This window comes from Hemitrygon akajei, chromosome 12, assembly GCF_048418815.1.
Source record: "Hemitrygon akajei chromosome 12, sHemAka1.3, whole genome shotgun sequence".
Classification (NCBI taxonomy): domain Eukaryota; kingdom Metazoa; phylum Chordata; class Chondrichthyes; order Myliobatiformes; family Dasyatidae; genus Hemitrygon; species Hemitrygon akajei.
The window spans coordinates 67,938,599-67,964,282 of NC_133135.1; the positions used below are offsets into that span (position 1 = coordinate 67,938,599).

At 43.9% G+C, this 25,684-nt stretch overlaps 1 protein-coding gene across 1 annotated transcript in view; it reads left to right on the forward strand.

The window, feature by feature from the left end:
- The window catches only part of acot11a (acyl-CoA thioesterase 11a), a 105,795-nt gene that overhangs the window by 43,275 nt on the left and 36,836 nt on the right, over positions 1–25,684 (forward strand). The window contains exons 4-7 of the mRNA XM_073063377.1: positions 1,907–1,967; positions 2,411–2,512; positions 15,104–15,239; positions 16,055–16,211. Coding sequence (XP_072919478.1) covers positions 1,907–1,967; positions 2,411–2,512; positions 15,104–15,239; positions 16,055–16,211 — 456 coding nt within the window. The remainder of the gene's footprint in view (positions 1–1,906; positions 1,968–2,410; positions 2,513–15,103; positions 15,240–16,054; positions 16,212–25,684) is intronic.

Sequence of the window (25,684 nt, forward strand, 5' to 3'; positions counted from 1 at the left end):
GGCCTGAAATGTCGACTGTGCTTTTTTCCATAGATGTTCCTCCAGCATTTTGTGTGTGTTTCATCAGCTGTCTGTTTTGATGAGATGGAGGGCTAAATATTGACCAGACCACAGTGTAGAACTCCTGTTTGATTTACAGCAATGCAGGACACACAGTTCTCCTGCTGAACCATGGATACTTGAAATTCCTGGAGAGCGAAGGCAGGAAGCCATGAAAGGCAGAAGTGGCGTCTTGAGTGGGCTTTGAGTGAGGGGCGTCAATCCTTCCTGTGGTTGGTGGTGCTGGGTAGATGGGAGCAAACTGAGTGGTAGGGAGAAGCGTGAATGCTGGACACTGGCAAAGAGGGTGGGCCCTTGAACACAAGTCTCTAATGTAGATGGTCTAAGCGGCAAGACTGATCTTGGTGGTGAATCGGGCCCTGAGTGAAGGAATATTTTAAAAATATGTAAGATTTAGCGTCTTTTGAGTTGTACAGAATTGAAACAGTTCTTTTGACCCATTACGTTTATGCCAACCATTACGCTTGTCTACACTAATCCCACTTGCTTGCAATAATTTCATATCCCCTCTAGCTTGCCCATTCAAGTACCTGAACAGAAGTCTCTTAAATGTTGTTACTATTCCTGCTTCTACCATCACCTCTGGCAGCTCATTCCAGATACCAACTCCTCTTTGTGGAAAAACTTACCCCTTCAATTCTCCTTGAAACCACCTCCCTCAGATCTTAAACTTCTGCTCCCTAGTTTTATATACCCATTCTGTGGACAATAGACCGAGTATCTATCCATACTATCTACACCTCTCATGTTACTTGCTTCAGAGAGAGCAGATCTAACAAATGCAATCCCTCCTAATAACTCAAGCCCTCCAATCCAGACAACGTTCTTGAATTGTTCTTCATTCTCTGTAGCTTATTCATAGTTTTCCTGTAGTGTGGTAACCAGAATGGCACATAATACTCTATGTGGCCTGAGTAATGTTCTGTACCATTGAAACTTGATATCCCAACTCTTGTACTTGATGGCTTACCTGATGAAGGCCATTTGTCTCTTCACTACCCTTCCTACCTCTATTGCTACACTTGTGGAATTATTTACATGCAACTTCAGGTCTGTCCATTCAACAACCCTCCTCAGGGCTCTGTCATTCACTGTGTAAGTCCTGTCCTGGTTTAACTTCCCAAATCACATCGCTTTGCACATGTCTGGGTTAAATTCCTTCTGCTATTCCTTTGCCCATTTCCCTGTTGTTCAGTATCCTGTTGTAGCCTTGGTCAACCTTCTTCACTGTCCAAACAATGTTGCTGTCACTGCAAATTTGCAAATTATGCCACCTACATTCTCATCCAAATTATTAATATATCTCAGAAATAACAGAGGAACCAGCATTGATCTCTGCAACACCCTGTTGGTCACAAGCCTCTTACTGAACAACTACCTTTCTTACCACCCTTTACGTTCTACCACCAAACAAATTTTGTATCTATTGACAAGCACATGTGGATCCCATGTGTTCCATCATATGGGACCTTATCAAGGGTATTGCTAATGGCCACGTAGGTAACACCTACTCCCCTGCCCTCACCACTGCTTCAAATTTCTCTGGGGGGGTAAAAAAGGGGAAATTGTCAAAAGGGAAAGCTTGGCAGCTGACTATTCTGCACTCCTGTGGCAAATACCATTGGGAGAATTCTAAGATAAAGATAATGCTGAGTATTTGGGTTCAAAATAAGACAAGCTGGAGCTTGATAACCCACTAATAGGATCATAGTGGATGTTGGTTACTCATCAAAGCTGGTATTATGAAATACAAAAATGAAAATGTCAAAGTTATCATGATAGCAGATTTTCAATGCATTTACAAATGTCTTTCTTGGTAATTCTGAATGCTTTTATTTTCTTCTAGAGTTGGACAAGTAGTGAACATCAAAGCAAAAGTGAATCGTGCATTTACCACAAGTCTGGAGGTTGGAACTTACTTTAGATTTGTATGAAGGATTTCACTAATTCAATCGAGTGACAATTAAATCCAATTAAGATAGGGGTTTTTTCAATCTCTTTTTCTCGTATATGACTTCAGGATGTTTAACTTACCCTGGAATACAGCTCCACCATAGCCTTCATTTTGCTGACTTCATACAGAAATACAGTGTTGTGACCCAGCCTAAGCCTGACAGCGTATCAATGTATCTTCAATTTTAGATTGGAATTTATAACAATGGTTAATTTGTGCCAGTTCTGAAAGCTTTATAAAGCCAACATTGGTGTTCCTCGGCCAGAGCTGCAGGACCATTCTCTTCGAACCATGCATTTGACGTTAAAATCATTATTGGAAATCATTGGGTTGTAGATTGTTTTGCTGGGAGATGCTTTACAGATAGATTAATTTAGAAAATAATTCTTTATCCAGGTTGGAATTAATATTATTTGTGAAGATCCGTTGAGTGGAAAGCAGTGGAAAGTGTGCAATGCATTTGCTACCTTCGTAGCCAAGGGACAAGGACCTGGAAAGGTAGGAATACGATCTTAGAGTGGTAACTAAAGATCTGAAGGTTGTGCTTTATCTACTATGTATGCACTCTGATCTTGTTTTAATTTGCTGTATGTGTTCCTCTTTAGTTGTTAAATGTCCAGGGAAGTTTAATGATTTTTTTTTAATGATTTAAATTTTATTGAATTCTCCAGAATAAACAGGCGGGGGAGGGGAAGGACGATAGCTAGAAGGTGATAGGTGAATGGAGGGGGTAAGAAAGGTAAAGGGCTAGAGAAGAAAAAGTCTGATGGGAGAGGAGAGTGGACCATTGGAGAAAGGGAAGGAGGAAGGGACCCAGGGGAAAGCAATAAGCTGGTGAGAAGAGATAAGAGGCCAGAGTGGGGATTAGAAGAAGAGGAGGGAGGGGAGGGATTTTTTTTTCCCCACCAGTGAAGTCCTTCCAGGTGAGGCAACACTTTACCTGCGAATCTGCTGTTGTCGTTTATTGTCTAATGCAGCCTCCAACACTTTGGTGAGACCTGTTGTAAATTGGGCGACCGCTTCATCAAGCACCTGTGCTTCATCTGCCAAAAGCAAAACATCCCAGTGGCCAACCATCTCGATTCTGATTTGCATTCCCATTCCGACATGTCGGTTCATGACCTTCTCTTGTGATGTGATGAGGCCACCCTCAGGATGGAGGAGTATTTTCCATCTAGATGGCCTGCAACTGGGTTGCATGAATATCCATTTCTCCTTGCAGTAATGTAATTTTCCCTCCCCCTGTCCTCATCTTGTATTCTCCACTCTTCTCTCCTGCCTATTGCCTCCCGCTCCTCCTTCCCTTTCTCCTATGGTCACTCTCCTCTCCTATCAAATTCCTTCTTCTCCAGCTCTTTTCTTTTCCTACCCACCTGGCTTCACCTATCACCTTCTAGCTGTCCTCCTTCCCCTCTCCCTACCTTTTTATTCTGGTGTCTTCTCCCTTCCTTTCCAGTCCTGAAGAAGGGCTTCGGCCCGAGACATAACACGTTTACTCTGATCCATAGATGCTGCCTAATCTGCTGAGTTCCTCTGACATTTTATGTGTTCTGCTTTGATAAATGCAAAATTAAATCTTCTGAAAAAAATATCAATGGTAAGATAGTTAATTGCTGTGAAATGCTCAGCAGCATCACTTTTCCAAGATAATAAAATAAATGTTGTTAAGAAATGAAAGAACTTGGAGGGAGGGGCAAAGTGGTTCTTTTTGGCAACTCTTTAAATAAGGCAATGAATTCAGTTCTCAGGATAAAACAATATTGATAGCAATTCCTTGTTTAATGTAGACTTGATCGACATTGATTTTTTAAATATTTCACTGATACACTTACCCTTTCAATGCTGCCCTGCCACAAATGCCATTCCCAGCAATTTGTGACTTCAGATGTACATCAATGCTGTTTCATGAAGCAGGATTCCTCCTTGGTCTCAATGTGACTCAGTCTGCTGGTCATTCAGACTTGAAAACTAAAAGCTTATATGACAATTTAAAGAATGAATAGGGTAAGAGTTGTTTGGTTTAGTTGTGCTTTGTTTACATGTTCTACCATTTATAGATGCTCTGAACATCAAACTGTCTAGTGAGGTGATGTTGCAGTGGTTGGAAAATTGCACACTTGTTTAAAAATGTAGAATAAAGTGGTTCCTTGGTAAAACAGCTCTGTAGGGAAGTGGTGATACCACATTAGGACTACTTGTTAAGTTTTTGAGTACGGAAATGGGCCCATTGACTGACCCAAGTCAATACCATCAATCACCCACTTACACTTATATTAACCATGGTTTATTCTCCCCACATTCTCATGACCCCCACCCCCGATATAATAGTCATCTACACGCTAGTGGGAATTTACAGTGATCAATTAACTTACCAACTGTCCCACCATTGGGATAGGAGATAAACCGACTGATCACAGGGGTGAAAGATGTGGACTCAAGTAACACTGTAGGATGATACTGAATTGGACCTCTGGAGCTGAGAAGCAGCAGCCATTTTGTTGTCCTGTCTATGTAGAGTATTTGCCTCCGTTAGGTAAGGAAGCCTTTCAGAGAAGGTTTGTTGGAGTAGTATTTAGAATGGAAGGATAGTCTTATGGAGAAAGATCAGGCGGGCTAGGCTTGTGTCTGCTGGAGTTAAGAAGCATGAAAGGTGATTTGATTGAAACATTAAAAAGTAGAATGGGGAAGAGAAATCTTGACAGTGCAGATGCAGAGACAATATTTAAGAAAAAAGGTTTGCTAATTAGGAATGGAAGTGAGGTGAATTGCCATGTTTATAGGGATTTTATGGATGCTATTAAAATAGATTGTGTTGTGAGATCGTGTAGAGGGTTATGAAAAATTACAGATGAGCTTGATCTGCTGGTATGTGGGTTGTGGATTAGCAAATGGCTTTCAATCCAGTTAATGTGAGGTTTTGCATTTTTGGAAATCAGCAGAGTGAATGCTTTGAGTTGTGTTATGGAACAGAGGGACGTCATAGTAAAAGTGCAAGGTTTGCTGAAATTGGCGTGGCAGGTTGACAAGTTGAAGAAGGCAGGTTTGGGCATGCTGTCCTTCATCAGTCAGGGCACTGAGTATAGGATTTGGGAGGTTATGTTGCAGTTCTGCAGACATTTTTGAGTTTGCACTTGGAGGATTGTGTACAGTTTTGGTCATCCTGTTGGAAGAAAGGTGTTATTAAAATATAAAGAGTGCAGAAACAGATTTACCAACATGGTAATCATATCCTTGCAAGCAGAACAAGTGCTTCACCTGCCCCTACACCTCCTCCCTCACTACCATTCAGAGCCCCAAACTGTCCTTCCAGGTGAGGCAACACTTCACCTGTGAGTCTGTTGGGGTCATTTACTGTGTTTGGTGCTCCCATGTGGCCTCCTGTATATCATAGAAACAAAGAAAACCTACAGCACAATAAAGGCTGTTCGGACCACGATGCTGTGCCGAACATGTCCTTACCTTAGAAATAATCTAGGGTTACCCATAGCCCTCTGTTTTTCTAAGCTCCATGTACCTGTCCAGGAGTCTCTTAAAAGACCCTGTAGAATCCGCCTCCACCACCATTGCCAGCATTCCACACACTCACCACTCTCTGCGTTTTTAAAAAAAACAAAACTTACTCCTGATATCTCCTCTGCACGTACTTCCAAGCACCTTTCCACATCCTTCCTGTAGTGAGGTGACCAGAACTGAGCACAGTACTCCTAGTGGTGTCTGACCAGGGTCCAACATTACCACTCGGCTCCTAAACTCAATCCCACAATTGATGAAGTCCAATGCACCATTTGCCTTCTTAACCACTCAGGCAACCTGCGCAGCAGCTTTGAGTGTCTTATGAATATCTTTGCCATATTTCTTCTGTACATTTCCCTGAGAACATCTGTTCTCAATTTATGCTTCCAGGTTCCTGCCTGATAGCCTCATATTTCCCCTTACTCCAATTAAATGCTTTTCTAACTTGTCTGTTCCTCTCCTTCTCCAGTGCTATGGTAAAGGAGATAGAATTGTGATAGCTTTCTCCAAAATGCTCTCCCACTGAGGGATCTGACACCTGACCAGGTTCATTTCCCAATACCAGATCAAGTACAGCCTCTCCTCTTGTAGGCTTATCTACATATTGTGTCAATTAACCTTCCTAAACACACCTAACAATCTCCACCCCATCTAAACCCCTCGTTCTAGGGACATGCCAATTGATATTTGGGAAATTAAAATCTCCCACCATGACAACTCTGTTATCATTACACCTTTTCAGGATCTGTCTCCCTAGCTGCTCCTCGATGTCCCTGTTACTATTGGGAGGTCTATAAAAAACACCCAGTAGAGTTATTGACCCCTTCCTGTTCCTTACTTCTACCCACAGAGACTCTGTAGACAATCCCTCCATGACTTCCTCCTTTTCTGCAGCTGTAACGCTATCTCTGATTAACACTGCCATGCCCCCACCTCTCTTGCCTCCCTTTCTGAAACATCTAAAGCCTGGCACTCGAAGTAACCATTCCTGCCCCTGAGCCATCCAAGTCTCTGTAATGGCCACAACATCATAGCTCCAAGTACTGAGTCACCCTTTAAGCTCATCCACTTTGTTCACAACACTCCTGGCATTAAAATAGACACATCTCAAACCATCAGTCTGAGCGCGTCCCTTCTCTAAGGCCACACTTGGGCTGGAGGAACAACACCTTGTATTCTGATTGGGTAGCCTCCAACCTGATGTCATGAAGATCGATTTCTCAAACTTCCAGTAATGCCTCCCCCCCCCCCGCCATCATTTCCCATCCCCTTGTCCCTCTCTCATGTTATCTCCTTGCCTGCCCCTAGCCTCCCCCGGGGCTCCTCCTCCCCCCTTCTTCCATAGCCTTCTGTCTCTTTCACCAATCAACTTCCTAGCTCTTTGCTTCATCCCTCCCCCTCCAAGTTTCACCAATTGTCTGGCATTGCTGGCGAGCAGCACAGTCAACGTGGACAAATTGAACCAAAGACTCTGTTTCCATGTTGCGGCAGACTGCAGTTGTATCAGTTAATCGTGATTTGCTGAAATAGACCTTCAAAATTGACTTTTTTGTTTATTTTTTGCTGCTTCCTTGATGTCTGGAGACTAGAATAATGCTCTTGTAATTGCAATGTTGTGAAGTGTCCTGCAGGATTCTAAGGGTCTGAGCTTGAAATACGACCTGAGCTGCCGTGATCGTCCAGAGTTTTCCAGACAATGGAAGTGTTTGAACATGCTAGTATTCCGCCATGTCCTGTGACAGTCTGGCTCTCATTATATGCAGAGTACAAGTTGATAGCCACACCTGCTGGCAATGAAGTCCTCACTTCAGCCTGAGGTTCTGTTTGCAATGTAATGGGTGGCAGATTTCAGTACGGATACCTTCATTGAAATGCTTGTTTAGGCAGGAGACCTGATGCCTTCCAGTCTGGGTGGATCCAATTTTATACCAAGATTCCTCATCCTCTGGTTCTTCACACTTCCTTGTCCTGCTCCAGGTGTCTCCTGCCGTTCCTTTTGTTCATGTTGTAGATCAAACGTGGAATTTGTGGTATAGCACACAAATAATACCTCCCAGCTTTGCACTTCAACCTTCCTCCCCCACCCACCTACCTTCTCCCTCACCTGCTTCACCTATCACCTGCCAGCGTGAACTCCTTCCCCTCCCCTCCTCCCCCACCTTCTTATTCTGGTTTCTTCCCCCCTTCCTTGCCAGTCATGATGAAGGGTCTCAGCCAGAAACGCAACTGTCTGTTTCTTTCCCTAGATGCTGCCTGACCTGCTGAGTTCTTCCAGCATTTTGTGTGTGTTGCCCTGATATTTATGGTGCACCTTCTTAATAAACTCATTTGCACATAGAGCCAGATTACTTCACCACAAGCATACCACTTTCCATAAAATTTAAATATTTGAATGTAGTTGGAACAGACAGTAGAAATCTACCAACAACAAGGTCCTTTTGTGATTCCTTTAAATTGCATTTGTTGGCCAAGTCCTACTTGATGTCAAATGTATGTAATTGAGAAGGCATTAGTTGGTCCGTTTAGCTACAAAATGTGAACGCTTGCTTCATATTTGTTTATTTCTAAAATTTGTGTTGCGTTACTGAAAATCGAAATCCACCTTGCAGTGTATAATACGTGAGCGCATCAGTATTCTTGCCAAGGTGGCATCTGGCACAAACTGTACACGTGAGATGAAGTGTAGAAGCAGCAGACTGTGTGGAGCCCAGTTTTATACTCCTCCAAATGATCAAACCAAACTGTCTGTTAATACTTAACTAATTCCAAATCCTGTACATTAAATAACATTTGACAAAAAATCAATTGCTTTAACAAAAAGTTGAATTAAATGCCAATGTTTTATTTTTTAAAAATAAAACAGTTAACCTCCATGTGCAGGATGTACGGGAGTGTTTATATAGTGTGTATATCTGAATATGCAGATGTTTTTATTTGGGAATGATGTCAGAATTTGTGTGTATAACTTTGTCAGAGAAAGCAGTATCTTCTTTCATTGAATTCTCTGTTCTGTAGAACTAACTGCTGTTCAGGTGATCTTCTCAAAGTCAGGTTAGGATATTTGCAGTTATAGAGATTGCAGGATCAAGCTACAACTCTTAGCCACATAAATAGCAGCTTGCATTTACTGTGCATAGAGACTTTAATGAAACAAAATGTTCCAACTTCTTTCAGGAGCATTATCAAACTCTCTAAAAACTTAAAGTTAGACCAGGTAAGTGTGGCAAATGCCCATATCTAAAGGACATGAATGGATTAACTGAATGTTTAAAAATAATGGTAGTTTTCTGTTCTAATGTACAATTCACCAATTTAAAAGCAGAAAGCAGTGAATGGTATGAATTTTGGTTCATTATTAGAAAATGAATCATTGCGAGGAATGGTGTAAACTCTGAATTAGGTTGATTGCAGTCCAGCTATAAATACCAAATAAATCTGCAGCATCTGCTCTTATGGTGAGTTTCCAGTGTGTCAACAATGTTAAGTTAATATACCAGTCTGGTGTAAAATGTACCTGATTCTCACAGAGTTATTGAATTATGCAGCACGGAAATGGGTTCTTCAGCCCAAATGGCTCCTGTTGATCAAGATCCTTATTTAAGCCAATCCCATTTTCCAAATCTTTCCTATCTCTGTACCTGTACAAGTACCTTTTAAATGTTGTTATTGCACCTGCCTCAAACACTTCCTCAGGCGTCTCATTCCATATATTGACCTCTCTCTGGGTGAAAAGTTGCCCCTCTGTTCCCTATTAGATCTCTTTCCTCTCACCTTAAGCCTATGCCGCCTAGTTCTTGATTCCCCAGTCCTGGGGGAGAAAGGCTGAGTTCCCTTATCCTATCTATGCTCCTCATAATTTTATACACCTCTTTAAGTTCACTCTGTGCTGCAATGACAAATGTCGTAACCTGCTCAACCTCTCTGTAACTATGCAGGGGAATATTCAGTTCCTCAATTCCCTGCAAATCTTCTCTGCACTCTTTCCAGTTTAATAGCATCTCTCCTATAGTAGGGGGATCAAAACACAACTTTCTAAATGCAGGTTCACCAACATCTTGTACAACTGCAACATAACATCCAAACTTCTTAACTCAGATCCTTGTTTTATGAAAGCCAGTGTGTCAGAAGCTGCCTTCATTCACCCTGTCTACCTGCAATGCCACTTGAAGTGAACCACGTGCTTGTGCTTCACACATACCTCAGAGCTCTGCCACTCCTTGGCCCATTTGCCCTCAAGACCTCCCTAAATCCTGATAACCATTTTCACTCTGAAGGATGTCACCAATTTTAGTAAATTTGACATCTGTAAATTTACTACTAGTGCTATTCATGAGTTATGGAGCTTTGTGTAAAACAAAGCCAGTCTTCAAAAAGAATCCTGCTCACTATTGAACTTTCACCAACTGATAATAAACCAATCGTCCGGTGTGGGAGATTTTGTTTCTGTACCACTGTAACTATGCAGGGAAAGACAATAGATGAATATTCATGTTTATTGGCTCACATTGAAACCCTCCTGATGAGAGGGAAGGCATTAAAGTCATATCTGTTATGTATTCATGTATATTTTGCCCCTTGCGGGTCGCTGTCAAGCTTCCCTGTGTGTTACATACGGAACATAATGTGAGAGGGCATTATTTACAAGTAAAATAAACAGCTGTACATTTTTCCTCACCTCTCCATGTCTCGTGAGTCTTATTCATGGCCATCCAGATTCCCAGTACTACAAACATGATGAGGTGACAGATCCTCACGTGGTATTTATTGTTCTGTTCTCTTCAGTGAGAAATGTCTGTCTGCATTGCTGGCAGAGTACCGCTGTGTAACGTGGGTGAGCAACGTGGAAACAGCTGCAGGGGGTGTGCTGAGTGAAGAATCTGAGGGGAGAAAGTGAGAACAGGACAATTAAATAAAACAAATAACAGGGGGGGGGGAGAGAGAGAGAGTGAGAAACCGGGTGAGACTCGTTAACCTTTCTGGAGTGTGATTATGTTTGAAAAAGGCAACAATGTTTGCAAGGATATGGCTGTATGACAAAGCAACAGAACAATGGAGTTCAGTTTCTGAAAGGTTTGATTATTTTTCACTTGCAAATCAAATTTTGGGTGATATTCGTGTTTCAGCTTTTCTGACTGTGAGCAAAATACTCAAGTCTAGTGCAACCAGGTAGGCCTGAGTGACGTTCACTCTGTGGTTGAAGAAGCTTTGCATGTTTTACCTGTTTCAGAACACAAAGACGGCTACTGGGTGACCCCATGGTCAGATGGGGCCACAGTGAGGATACAGGTGTCTGAGACAGTCTACAAGGGGAAATTACCGCATTTCACCCTAGAAGGGGCAGGGTTGACTGTAAAGACTGTAAAGATTGTTCCAGTGAGGGGAGTGGTATGTGTCACAGTGAAGATTAGCTTCCGTTGTACATTGTGAAAGATAGTTGTCCAGCACTTCGTGGCTGAAGCAGCTCAAACTCAACTGGCACAAAGTGCACTGGATTGTTGAGAGCACTGGACTACAAGAGGTATTGAAGAAACACGCAGAAGTATTCAGTGGAGAACTGGACAGTATGAAAAGAATCACTGTTAAACTGGCTGTATGTCTGACACAACACTCAACTGCCTGAAGGCAATTCCATTCACCTTCAAGACTTGTTCCGAGTAAGGTATTGGAACCAGTGTATGTAAGTAAATAGGCAACTCCAGTGGTTCCTGTCCTAAAAAAGGATGGGTCTTTGAGGCGTGGTGGAGACTGCAAGGTAACCATTAACCCAGTTCTTACAGCTGAACAACACCTTCCCCTCATTGATGACCTTTTAACATTATTGGCCAGAGGGCAGACATTTTTAGGAAGATTGCCTTGTGACAAGCGTACTTGCAGATGATTATATGTTGACTATAGTGACCCACAAGAGATGTTCAGATAAGGAAGGCTTCCAATTGACATCACTTCAGCTTTTTCAATGAGCAATGAACCAGATCCTAAGCAGCTTGACAGGGTGCAATGCTCTTCGAATGACTTACTCATTACTGGGACGAATGAGCGTGAGCATGTACAAAACTCCAGGAGACTCTAGGAATATGGACCATGGATCCATAAGTATGGTTATTTTGAACTTTGATTGAATATTTGGACCACGTGATCAACAACTCAGGGCTTCATAAGGCACAGTCAAAGGTGAAGGCAACACTCCATCACCACTGAACGTAAGCCAATTAACATCTTTCTCTGGACTACCAACATACTACCCGAAGTTTGTTCCTAACTTAGCTAGCATGCTGAACCCACTTCATGAACTTTAAAATAAATTAAAAGCCTTGAAGAGACTTTTAAAAAGGACAAAATAACTTTGTCACAAAGCACTCACACATTTCAACCCATCATTGTCTATACAGTTGTCCTGTGATGCATCAGCCCTATCGCGTGGGGGCAGTTATCCCACACAAGATGCCATCGGGTGAAGTACATTCAGTCACTTTCACATGAAGGACGTCAAGCAAGGCAGAAAGCCACTATGCCCAGATTGAGTAGGAAGCACTTGCAATTGTTTTGGGAGTTAATAAATTCTATCAATTCCTCTTTGATCAATGATTTACACTACTGACAGATTATTGCCCCTTGATGTCAATTTCCAGTTTGCGTGCGGGCATTTCTTTCCTGACTGCTAGTCGAATGCAATGTTGGGCTCTGTTAACGATCTGCACATCGGTATGATATGAAGTACAGAAGGTCTGAGCACCATTTGAATGCTGATGGACTATCTAGACTTCCCTTGACTGTTACAGCTTAAGAGCCATCACTGAAAGAGACTGGAAGTACCTACAGTGCTGATAACTGTGGTGCAGGTCCAGAAGCACACACATACTGACACTGTTCTATCTAAAGCAATGGACATGGTAACTCATGAATGGAAAGAAGAACCAATCATAGAACTGAAACATCATCAGGCTTGATGGGAGGTGCTCACAGTCTAAGCAGGTTGTTTACAATGGGGATACCATGTTGTCTTTCCTCCACCATTAAGAAAGCAAGTGCTTGACGTAGAACATGCAGGATACTGTGGCATGGTCTGCATGAAAGAAATCACACATATTTACTTTTGGTGGCCTGGATTAAATGTAACCATTGAAGAGAAGGCCAAAGCATGCCCACATTGCCAGTGACTTACTCCTTTGCATCCATGGGAGTGGCCTGAAGAACCATAGCAGAGGATGCACATAGATTTTACAGGACCTGTGGAAGACCACATGCTCTTGGTCATAATGGATGCACAAGCAAATGGCCTGAGACTGCCATCGTGAAGAACACTACATCTGAAAAACGTATTGAGGAGCTGCGTTCCATTTTCAGCCATTTTGACCAAGAGCATGTGCTTTGTCCTCAACAGCTTGAGTGACAATGGCCCACAACTCCTTTCTGAAGAGTTCAAGGCATGTAAGTCAGTACCATTTCATCCAGCCACTAATGGCCTTGCTGAACGATTCGTACAAACAATGAAACAAGCCCTCAAGACTTAAGTGGGAAGTGGATCCCTCAACCAGTGTCTTAGCACTGACAGCTTTGCATCCGGCTTGACTGATTAGACCCCCAAACAGAACAGAAAACCCAATCAGAGAGACATGCAACAGCCAAGTATAGAAATTTCTAGCAGGAGAGAAGGTACTTGCCTGGAACAGTGATTTGGGAACAAAGTGGATACCTGTAACGGTGGTGATACAAGCTGGTCCTGTCTAATATACAGTGTAAACTGGTAATTACATCATCGGGAGAAGGCGTGTTGATCAGCTGTTACCCATTTCTGAGGCTACTGAAAACCAACACAAACTGACCAGTCCAGATCCAGATATAAAAATGGGACAGGATTCTGAGACAATGATTGCAGAACCTCCGTTAAGATCAAATGACACAGCCAGTGCTTCACCATCACCAGTGCTTTCTGAGATGCCCCCTACTGACAATTCAGTACCTAAGCCAAGATCTATACACACACCACCAAGAGATAAAATGACTTTGGCAACATCCCCAGGTTGTCAGTAGTTTAGTGACTGACCCTCAACACATGGGGCACAATAATACTCAGATTTATGTCTGGGAATAGAGGCAGTCTACTCTCTTTCCCAAGTTAAGAAAAAAAGTGTTTTTTGTTGTCGGCTGAATGTGACATTTACTCCATTAAACGTTAGTAGTTCAGCAGCTTGTCTGTGTATGGGAAGGTGGAGGGATATGTTGTGTATTCATGTATATTTTGACCCTTATGGGTAGATGTCAAGCCTCCCTTTATGTTATGTACTGAATGTAATGTGAGAGGGCACTCTGGGTAGATGACTTACAAGTAAAATACACATCTGTATATTTTATCCTCACCTCTCTGTCTTTTGTGTGTGTTATTCACAGCCACCCTGCTTCCCAATACCCCAAACATAACAATATCCCTGCACTTAGTATACAGTTCAGGACATGACTGTTTTGTTACTTAACATTCTGGCTATTCGGGGAACTGTCCCTCAACCTCATAACTAAAAAAGTTATATTTTGGGGGGTCTTGGTGTTTTTGTGCCAGGAATCCCTTTACCATCCCTTTGCAAAGGGACTCTATCATTTGGGTTACAGTTCCACTGTAAGTGTGCAATTCTGTATAAATAGGCAAGTATTGTCATTGGAACCAGCTTATTCCAGTCTTTGTATTTAAAAGGTCTAAAACATTATTATACTGTTGATTGTGGGGAGAGGGGAAACATTCTCCAGAAGACCTGCTTGTGATTAATAAAGGTCTTTTGTATCTACCAGCTTCCAAATTCCAGTGACTTGGTCACAGTCAAAGCATACTCTACCCTTGTGTCCAGAATTTTGAATATTTTACCATTGCTTTTGCCTCTGCTGGCACCAACACAGATTTATCACAGCAATGTGCTTGATTAATAACCTTATAGGACATCTGTTTCCCATTCTACTTCCATGGCTCAGAGGTAGTGTTTTTTTTCCCCTCTGTGATAAACATCTGCATTTCTCGTGCCAGTGTGGTGGAGGCCAGTAATTTGGTTGTGTGATGACCCAGGGTGATATCTGCTTCCCCCAGTTCTTCCTGTCCTTGAGTCCTGTATTTCCTATCAATATTGATGTTTTGCTGCTTTTAAGGGAAATTTTTGTGTTAGCCACTCTTTCCTCACTGGATGAATTGTTTTTTCTCATTCTGTTGCATTTTCTTCCCCCATTCCTGTTTATCAGCATGGTTAGATATTTCTTTAAATACATTGTGGTTCCGAGAGACAAAACCAGCCATCTTTCATGTCTAACCAACCCATGACTGTATTGATTAGATCATTAACCAATACAGTCTTAATCTTAGCTGTATTTTGTCAGACCTAGATGAGCCAGCTGAATCATAGAACACTGATCAATAGCATGATCCGGCCATGACCTCTGTTATAATCTTCCACTCTTCCCCTTCTTACCAGCTTTGAATGTAGAGGTTTCATGTTTGGTCCCAGTGACACATTCAGCAATTTATCTGGACTAAATTCAGGAAAGGACAGTAAAATTTCCTCGGCTCTTTATGAATATCTGCTTTCCTCCTCTCATCAGGTGCAGCTGAAGCCCATCGTTCCGAGAACACCCGAGGAGAAGATTGAGTTCAGTATTGCTGTTGAGCGTCGCCGAATGAGGCTGCACCACCTGGAAACCATCAAAGATCTGGTCTCTTCCAGCACAATTCAAAAAGGTAATTGGTTTACTCAATTCTCCATCTTTGCAATACCAAACTTTTTGGCTATATGAGTAACTTTATAATGCTCATCTCTCTGGTATTTTTGAGACTCCTAACTATCTTTTTGATCTCTGCAATAAGATGTTAGGAATGATGCCCTGAGATATGTTTTGCTTCAGGTCTGGTAGTCTTTTCATTGTATCAGGAATTTGACATGCAAATATTTATATGATACCGCAATACATTCTTTTTTCAAGAAGTTCAAGCAACCGCCCAAGTCAAATTTGAGTCTGCAGTATTACTGACGTTTTTGGCTACATCTTATGATGTTTCGTAATGTAGAAAGAATTTTTAAAATTTCAATTGCTGGACTAAAGAAGGAATCCAAGAATGTAACAAAGCTATCCTGCAATAAAATCTCATAACACGTAGGTGAGAGAAAGTTGTAATGATGTTGCTGATAATCACATATTCATATTCCTATGACTTTTGTCCCTGATTCTTAATTCTTTCATTTAATAATACAGTGAGAATATGTTGGTACGCCTATAAATCGGCATCTGTATTCAGAGTATTTGTGACAAGGAGTGAATTTGCAGCATGCATATATTTAAAACATAGAGTACAAAGTAGTGTCACACAAATGTGGTACCATAGGAAAGGAAGATTTGAACACTGCAGCATATTAGTGTTTAAAAGCTTTGTAACCTATATTTGCAAATTCAATAGTTTTTTGCTTCATTGAAGGCTCATGCAAGTCTGTAAGTTGCAATGCAGGATCGATTGAAGCTGAGATATTGCTCAAATGTGGAACATATTTCCTAAACCAGAGCCAGACTTTGAAGAGTCCCAGCATGTTGTGCCAGCAGAGAAGACCAGGGTTGAGACCGTTGAGCTTGTCTTACCACCTCATGCAAATCATCAGGGTAACACTTTTGGAGGACAGATCATGGCTTGGATGGAGAGTGCAGCTACAATTTCTGCAAGGTCAGGTGTTTTGTGGATCTAGCTACTCTTTTGTCTTTAATTTATTGTTTCAATGTGTTCTGATTCCAATGTATCATCTATGCTGTCAGACTTGCTTGCAAAATCAAAAAGAGTGCAGAATTTTTGCCTTTTCTCATAAGACCATACGACATAGGAGCAGAATTAGGCCATTCAGCCCAATGAGTGCACTGGGCAATTTAATCATGGATGATTCCAGATCCTATTCGATCCCGTACACCTGCCCTCTCACCCATCAACTACTTCTCAATCCCACTCTCCAGATACTGATGATGAACCTATACAGGCCATCCTAGGCTTCTGTTTTTACAGATGTCCATTGGTTGATTTTTGTCCAGGAGTCAGAAAATGTGCAGAATCATTCGTTATGGTAATCGTGCTTACACAGAAAAGAGTGGCATCAAAACCACTTAAGAGAATAAAGAAAAATGAGTTAAAGTAGAGAGAGAGAGAGTAAACTAGTTCTGTCATTCATAGGAATGAGTGTATGCATACACATAATGGAGTTTTGAATTTAATAACGTTTTTGGAATTTGTCCAGATATAGTGTCTGTAATCAATAATTGCCTTGTCCAAGTCAGCAGAATTGTTTAAAAGGTTTTTCATCAATTTGATTGTTTCACCTTCCCTTTTCTATTTATTGATGGCTGTTGCTCACCTCCTGGTTTTTGAATAGGAACAGAATCAGAATCAGATTTATTATCACTGAATTACATGGCATTTGTTATTTTGCAGTAGCAGTACAGTGCAAAAACACAAAGCTACTATAAATTACTAAATAAATAAATAGTGCAATAGAAAAGGAATGGTTTCACGGATCATTTAGAAATCTGATAGTGGAAGCTAAAAAACTGTTGCTGAATTGTTGAGTGTTGTTTGTCAGGCTTCTGTACCTCCTCCAGGATGGAAGTCATGAGAAGAGGGCATGTTCCAGGTGGTGAGGTCCTCAGAGATCAATGTATCAGCTCTTGAAGATGTCAGCAGTGGTTTGGAGGGCCATACCTCTCATGGAGCTGGTTGAGTCTATAGCTCTGCAGCGCCTTGTAATCCTGTGTATTAGAGGTTCCATACTAGGCTGTGATGTAACCAATCAGAATGCTCTCCACTATAGATGTAAAGAAATTCATAAGAGTCGTTGGTGACATACCAAATATTTTCAAACTCATAACAAAGTAGAGCTGATGGCGTACCTTCTTCATTATTTCATCAATTCATTGCGCTCAGGATAGCTCCTCTGAGAAATTGATGCCCAGGAACTTGAAACTGCTCACAGCTTTTGACTGCTGACCCATCACTGAGAGCTAGGTGTGTTGTCCTGACTTTCCCTTCCTACGGTACGCAATCAGTTCCTTGGTTTTGCTGATATTGAGTATGAAGTTGTGACATCACTCAACCAGCTGATCTGTCTTGTTCCTGTATGCCTCCTTGTCACCTGAGATTCTACAAACAATGATAGTGCCATCTGCAAATTTATAGATGGTGTTTGAGCTGTGCTCAGCCACATAGTCATAAGCGTGGACAGAGTAAAACAGTGGATTAAGCACACATCCGTGGGGTGCACCTATGTTGCTAGCCAGTGAGGAGGAAGTTCTATTACTTACTCACAGTGACTGGTTTCCCAAAAACAAAATTGCGGTTCTAATTGCAGAAGGAGGTACAGAGGCTCATGTTTTGAAGCTTGGTGATCGCTACTGAAGAGATGACGGTATGGAACTCCAGGCTGAAATCGATTAATTTTTAAAAAAGCAGCTTTAGTGATGCTCATGTTTGGCTCTTTATTTCAGGTTTAGTATTTGCTGATTCTATTGTTATCTGACCTGTCAGAATTTACAGCTAAGTTATGAAAAGAAAATTTTAGCAGGCCCCAACTGTGGAATAAAAAACAGTTAATGTTTCATTCTGGAACCCTTCATCAAAACTGCACTGCAGTCTTCCCAGTTCCATTGGATTATGCTCTGCAGTCTTCCCAGTTCCATTGGATTATGCACTGCAATCTTCCCAGTTCCATTGGATTATGCTTTGCAGTCTTCCTAGTTCCATTGGATTATGCACTGCAATCTTCCCAGTTCCATTGGATTATGCTCTGCAGTCTTCCCAGTTCCATTGGATTATGCTCTGCAGTCTTCCCAGTTCCATTGAATTATGCTCTGCAGTCTTCCCAGTTCCATTGGATTATGCACTGCAGTCTTCCCAGTTCCATTGGATTATGCATTTCTTTGATGACCACATCTACCAAATTGCTTTACTTCACTTATCTTCTGTAACCCCTGGTTGTCTCTCTAACTTCTCTTCATTTTCTACTTTTCCCTCAATCAGTTCCTTGTGTCTATTTGTCTTACTGGGCAACACTGCAGGCAGTTCACTAAGAAAGAGAGGATCAGACTTCTTTGTGACCTTTGGAACTTTGGTATTTAACAAGATGTCGAGTTCATATTTTAAAAGTTGAATCCCTTAGAAATATTTTGGGATAATGAAACACTATTTGGAAAAATATTGGGAAAATTGAAAAAAGCAATGATCTCCATAATATAAAGTATCCTTTAGCACTAAGTTCCACCCATCCTCCTGTTCTGCCCATCCACCCTTCACACATGTTGGCTCGGGTTAAACATCCATCTTAAAAGTAAAAGAATCCTGAATTTCTAAACACAAAGCTTTTCCTTTCCAAATTGTTGTATCATTTCCAAACCCTATGACCCACTGAGTATCTCAGCCCCTCCATTTCTGATCTCCTATGCAATCTCTCATCAGTCAGTTGGTTTATAATGGTCACATATGCCAAGGTAAGGTGATAAGCTTGCACACTGTCCCAGCAGATCATTTCATTACACAGTACACTGAGGTAGTACAAGGTAAAACAATAACAAAATGCAGAATTAATAATTGCAGTTACAGAGAACGGCAGTGCAGATAAGGTGCAAGGTGAGGAAGATTGTGAGGTCAAGGGTTCATCTCATCATACCAGGGACCTGTTTAATTATTGTAACAGTGTGATAGAAGCTGTCACTTGAGCTTGTTAGTACGTAATTTCAGATGTTTATGTTTTCTGCCCAGCAGGAGGGATGAGAAGAGGGAGAGGTTATGGTGGCGGCTGCCTCACTGAGGCAGTGAGAATTGTGAACAGTCTATGTGGGGAAGGCTGGTTTTGGTTTTGTGCTGGGCTGCTTCCACATTCCACTCACTGCCATTCCTTGTGGTCACAGTCAGAGTAGTTGCCATATCAGGTCTATGATTCACCAATCTGGCTATACCATTGTGAGTGTGTAGGGGGTAGAGAAGGAGTCTGAGGACACAATATTGTGAGGCATGAGTGTTGAGAATAATTGTGACAGAGATTAGATTATAAAACTCCGTGATGGGCAAGAACTTGATTTCTCAATAACCTGCAAGGCTACACCTGGAAATTAGGTTGAGGTTAGATGCCTATCCTTACAATTTGCAATATGACAGTCAGGCCAGCAGTTCTTAGACTCCAGGTTCTGGAATTCCTTCCCCCTGCCCCAAACGCACATCTTGCTTTCCTCCTAAGATGTTCTTAAAATCTGATTTCATTTACCTTAATATCTTCTTAATTAATTTGGTGCTGAATTTGGTTTGGTCATACTTTTGTGAGATATCCTGGGACATATTGCTACAGTCAGGTTTCTACTATTAACTGTTTTAATTTTGATAAGTGATTCAGACAGAAGTGAATTGGAGGGATGCATTTCCTGTAGCCAAGAGTTAACAACCAGAGACTATGGTTTTAAAGTAATTACTGAAAGGAATTTTAGAACATACATATGAGATGAAATTATTTCCCCCAGAGCATGAAGAGGTTGAAATCACTATCGGAAAGAATGTGGGCATCACAGGCAATGTGGACATTTTTATCTATCCATAATTGCTCCTTCATTAATGAAGTTTAAAGTCAGCCAATCTATTGTGGGTCTGGAATCACTTGTTAGCCGTGCGGGGTAAAGATGAAGGATTTCCTTTCCTGAAGAATATTGATGAATCACATAGGATTTTATGGCAGTCTAATTTGTTTCATTGTTAACATTATTGATACTGGGTTTTTAGTTCCAGATAAAATTACTTATTTGAATTTAAGTTCCCTGACTGCCATTGAAGGATTTGAACACGTGTCCCTGGATGCTATTCTCTGAACTTGACCATCGAACCCTTGGTAGAAGGTTAAAATTCTCATTAGAATTTAAAAATCTTAATGGGCAAGGACTTGATTTTTTTAATGACCTGCAAGGCTACACCCTGAGAACTGGAAAATAGGTTGAGGTTAGATGGCTTATTGTCAGTTGCTATGGACACAACAGCCATCACTCAGCAATAAATTCTTGTGATTCAAGAATCGGTTGCTACTAACACTGTCCACCAGATGGACCCATGTGACAATGAAGAAGAGAGGTATAGAACTTAAGCTTGAGAGAAGACTTGATAGATGAAATTTTAAATTCTGATATCAGTGAATTATATTTTCATCTTGCTGTGTGTGACAGTGATCGTCAGGATTAATTAATCACAGTGAGTTTCATTAGGATTAATTTCCAATTGTCTCCAACTCAAACCCTGCCCATCTGCCGCAAAGCCCTCTTCTACTACTTTCTCAAATCCAGACAGAGACATTACCTGGCTTCCCATTCTGCATTCTCCTCTATACTCTGATGCATATATTCCTCCGCATCAGGATCCGTGTGCCCATGATCCTGATGTGTATTTAATCCCTTCAGAGCTTTACACTTCACTTTCTGCATGTCATAAACACAAAATACACTGCAGATGCTGGGGTCAAAGACAGACAGACAGACAGACATACTTTATTGATCCCGAGGGAAATTGGGTTTCATCACAGCCGCACCAAGAATAGTGAAGAAATATAGCAATATAAAACCATAAATAATTAAATAATAATAAGTTAATAATTGCCAAGTGGAAATAAGTCCAGGACCAGCCTGTTGGCTCAGGGTGTCAGACACTCCGAGGGAGGAGTTGTAAAGTTTGATGGCCACAGGCAGGAATGACTTCCTATGACGCTCAGTGTTACATCTCGGTGGAATGAGTCTCTGGCTGAATGTACTCCTGTGCCTAACCAGTACATTATGGAGTGGATGGGAGTCATTGTCCAAGATGGCATGCAACTTGGACAGCATCCTTTTTTCAGACACCACCGTCAGAGAGTCCAGTTCCACCCCCACAACATCACTGGCCTTACGAATTAGTTTGTTGATTCTGTTGGTGTCTGCTACCCTCAGCCTGCTGCCCCAGCACACAACAGCAAACATGATAGCACTGGCCACCACAGACTCGTAGAACATCCTCAGCATCGTCCGGCAGATGTTAAAGGACCTCAGTCTCCTCAGGAAATAGAGACGACTCTGACCCTTCTTGTAGACAGCCTCAGTGTTCTTTGACCAGTCCAGTTTATTGTCCATTCGTATCCCCAGGTATTTGTAATCCTCCACCACGTCCACACTGACCCCTTGGATGGAAACAGGGGTCACCGGTGCCTTAGTCCTCCTCAGGTCCACCACCAGCTCCTTAGTCTTTTTCACATTAAGCTGAAGATGATTCTGCTTGCACCATGTGACAAAGTTTCCCACCGTAGCCCTGTACTCAGCCTCATCTCCCTTGCTGATGCATCCAACTATGGCAGAGTCATCAGAAAACTTCTGAAGATGGCAACATGCACAGCATGCTGGAGGGACTCAGCAGGTCGGGCAGCATCCGTGGAAACGAACAGTCAACGTTTCAGGCAGAGACCCTTCGTCAGGACTGAAGAGGGAGGGGGCAGGGGCCCTAAAAAGGTGGGTGGAGGGTTGGAAGGAGATAGGGCCTTTGCCCCCTCCCTCTTCAGTCCTGACGAAGGGTCTCGGTCCGAAACATTGACTGCTCGTTTCCACGGTTGCTGCCCGACCTGTTAAGTTCCTCCAGTGTGTTGTGTGTGTTACTTTCTGCATGTCAATTTGCATTAAATCCTCATCCCTGAATTTTCGTCTGCATCCTGTCTCTTTTGCTTTCCGGGGAGCCACATGTTTAACCCCTATAGTATATATTCAGTTGTGGCGACCCACTTACCAGCGCACTCGAACTGGTTCACAAAGTGGCGCGCGCCGACATTGAGGTCGGTCCCAAAGAGAGCGCCAAGCCTGCTTCACCAGCAAGGGGAAAAACCCACGCGCGGGATGGGACTGTGAATACGCGCCCCCTACAGCATTCCCGCCCGGGGAGGGCGGGAACAGGAAGGATTTAAAGCGAGGCCGTGAAATTTGAATAAACCTCTGATGCACCATCAATAACTCACACTGAGACTTAGGAAGCGAGATATCGGCTTTTATTGACTGGAAGAATAAACAACACTACATCCTGGGGAAAATGAGGGAGAGCAGCAGCCCACAGTCGCCTTTATACAGGGGTCTGTGGGAGGAGCCACAGGAGCAATCAGCAGGGTCTGTGGGAGGAGCCACAGGAGCAGTCAGACAGGTATATCTAGTTCACCACAACCTCTTTGCAACTGCAGCTCACTGACTACGTGTCGTTATTTCAGCGCTGCGTGTAGCACACTGCTACAATCGGTGACCCCGATGGCCCAAACGATATTTGGACCGGAGATGAACGACGCCGCATCTGTTCATGCAGTTTCGTTAAAACTGCCAAGCTTCTGGACGCTGCGACCTCACCTATGGTTCTAGCAAGCAGAAGCCCAATTCCACATTCGGCAGATAACCTCGGATGCCACACGTTACTACTACGTGGTGAGCTCCCTCGACCAGGAGACAGCTGCCCAGATTGAGGAGCTCATACAATTGCCCCCAGCGGACGGCAAATACACAGAATTCAAAGCCTTGCTCATAAGGACTTTCGGACTCTCACGGCGCGAGCGAGCTGCCCGCTTACTCACCTGGATAGTTTGGGGGACAGGCCACCGTCGGCTTTGATGAACGAGATGCTGGCCCTGGCTATTGGACACAAACCCTGCCTCATGTTTGAGCAGGCGTTCCTGGAGCAGCTGCCCGAGGACATAAGCCTGCTGCTGTCCGATGTGGATTTCAGCGATCCCCGGAAGGTGGCGGCCCGGGCGGACGTGCTGTGGAAAGCCAAGAAGGAGAGTGGGGCGTCCGTCGCACAGATCACCAGGCCACGCTCCCAGCAGCAGACCAGACCAGGTCCGGCCACAGAGCCCGCTAACCCCAGAGGCAGGGGTGAGGAGATCAAAGAACAATGGTGCTTCTACCACCAGCGGTGGGGCGCAGAAGCCCGCCGCTGTAGCCCGCCCTGCAAGTTCCCGGGAAACGCCAGGGCCAGCCACCGCTGATGGCTACGGCGGCTGGCCATCGGGATAGCCTCCTGTATGTCTGGGACAAGCAGTCGGGATGCTGATTTTTGGTCGACACCGGAACCGAGATCTGCATCTTACCTCTGATGAGTTACGACACCTGCAACAGAGAACCGGGTCCCACCCTGAGGGCCGCGTACGGCAGCACAGTAAGGACCTATGGCACCCGTACGGTGCGGCTACAGTTCGGCTCCAGCCGGTTCACGTGGGACTTCACACTGGCCACTGTAGCCCAACCGCTCCTGGGAGCGGATTTTTTGCGAGCTCACAGCCTACTGGTCGACCTGCCAAGGAAGAGACTGGTCCACGTCGAGACCTTTCAAACGTTCTCCCTGGGTGAAGCCCAGTTGCCAGCCCCCACACCTAGACTCCGTCACCCTGTCCGACAACGATTTCACCAGAGTCCTGGCGGATTTCCCATCGGTTCTGGCACTGCAGTTCACGGCAGCCATCCCCAGACACGGCGTACAGCACCACATCCTGACACAAGGACCACCCCTCCACGCCCATGCTCGAAGGCTTCCCCTGGACAAGCTTCGACTGGCGAAGGAGGAGTTCAAGAGGATGGAGGAATTGGGGATCATACGGCGGTCCGACAGCCCATGGGCCTCCCCCCTGCACATGGTGCCCAAAGCAACAGGGGGCTGGAGACCATGCAGCGACTACCGCAGGCTGAACAAGGCTACAACGCCGGACCGCTACCCTGTGCTGCACATTCAGGACTTTGCAGCAAACCTGCACGGTGCACAGATCTTCTCCAAGGTAGACCTCGTCTGGGGATACCATCAAATCCCGATGCATCCGGACGACGTCCCCAAAACGGCACTCATCACCCCGTTCGGCCTTTTCGAGTTCCTCCGCATGCCGTTCGGCCTATAGAATACCGCACAGACGTTTCAGCGGATAATGGACGTGGTGGGACGCGACCTGGACTTCGCTTTCATCTATTTGGATGACATCCTCATAGCCAGCAGCAGTCGTTAGGAGCATCTGTCCCACCTCCCACTGAGTGAATACGGCCTGACAATCAACCTGGCCAAATGCCAGTTCGGGCTCGACACCATCGACTTCCTGGGCCACAGGATTACTAAAGACGGGGCAACCCCTCTGCCTGCCAAGGTAGACACGGTCCGCCATTTCCCCCGACTCAACACAATCAAAGGCCTTCAGGAATTCATGGGTATGGTGAATTTCTACCACCGCTTCCTCCCTTCAACTGCCCTGATGTCGGGTAAGGGCAAGTACATTACCTGGGACGAGGAGTCCGCCACCGCTTTCATTAAAACCAAAGAAGCCTTGGCAAATGCCACGATGCTAGTGCACCCCAGAACGGACGTCCCTACCACCCTCACAGTGGATGCATCTAACACGGCAGTCGGCGGAGTGCTGGAACAACTCATTGAGGGTCGCTGGCAACCCCTGGCATTTTTCAGCAAACACCTACGACCACCCGAGCTCAAATACAGTGCTTTCGGCTGGGAACTGTTGGCGCTATACCTGGCAATCCGGCATTTCAGGTACTTCTTAGAAGGTAGGCCCTTCACCGCGTTCACGGACCACAAACCTCTTACCTTTGCGTTCACGAAAGCATCCGACCCCTGGTTGTCCCGCCAGCAGCGACATCTGTCCTACATCTCTGAATACACGACAGACATCCGGCACGTCTCAGGAAAGGACGACGTCGTGACGGATGCCCTCTCCCACCCTAACATCCAAGCCCTGTCCTAGGGGGTAAACTATGAAGCGCTGGCGGAGGCGCAGCAGGCAGACGAGGAGATCCCTAGTTACAGAACTGCAGTCTCCGGTTTGCAGCTCCAGGACCTCCCCGTAGGCCCAGGTGAGAGGACCCTACTCTGTGACGTCACCACCGGCCAACCCCGTCCCGTCGTCCCGGCAGCCTGGCGGCGATGCGTTTTTGACTCCATTCACAACTTAGCGCACCCCTCCATCAGGACAACCGTCCGGATGGTAGCCAACAGGTTTGTTTGGCATGGACTCCGCAAGCAGGTCAGTGAATGGGCCAGAACGTGCATGCACTGCCAAACAGCCAAGGTGCAGCGGCACACCAAAGCTCTGCCACAGCAGTTCCACCCCACCCACCGGCGTTTCGACCATATTCATGTGG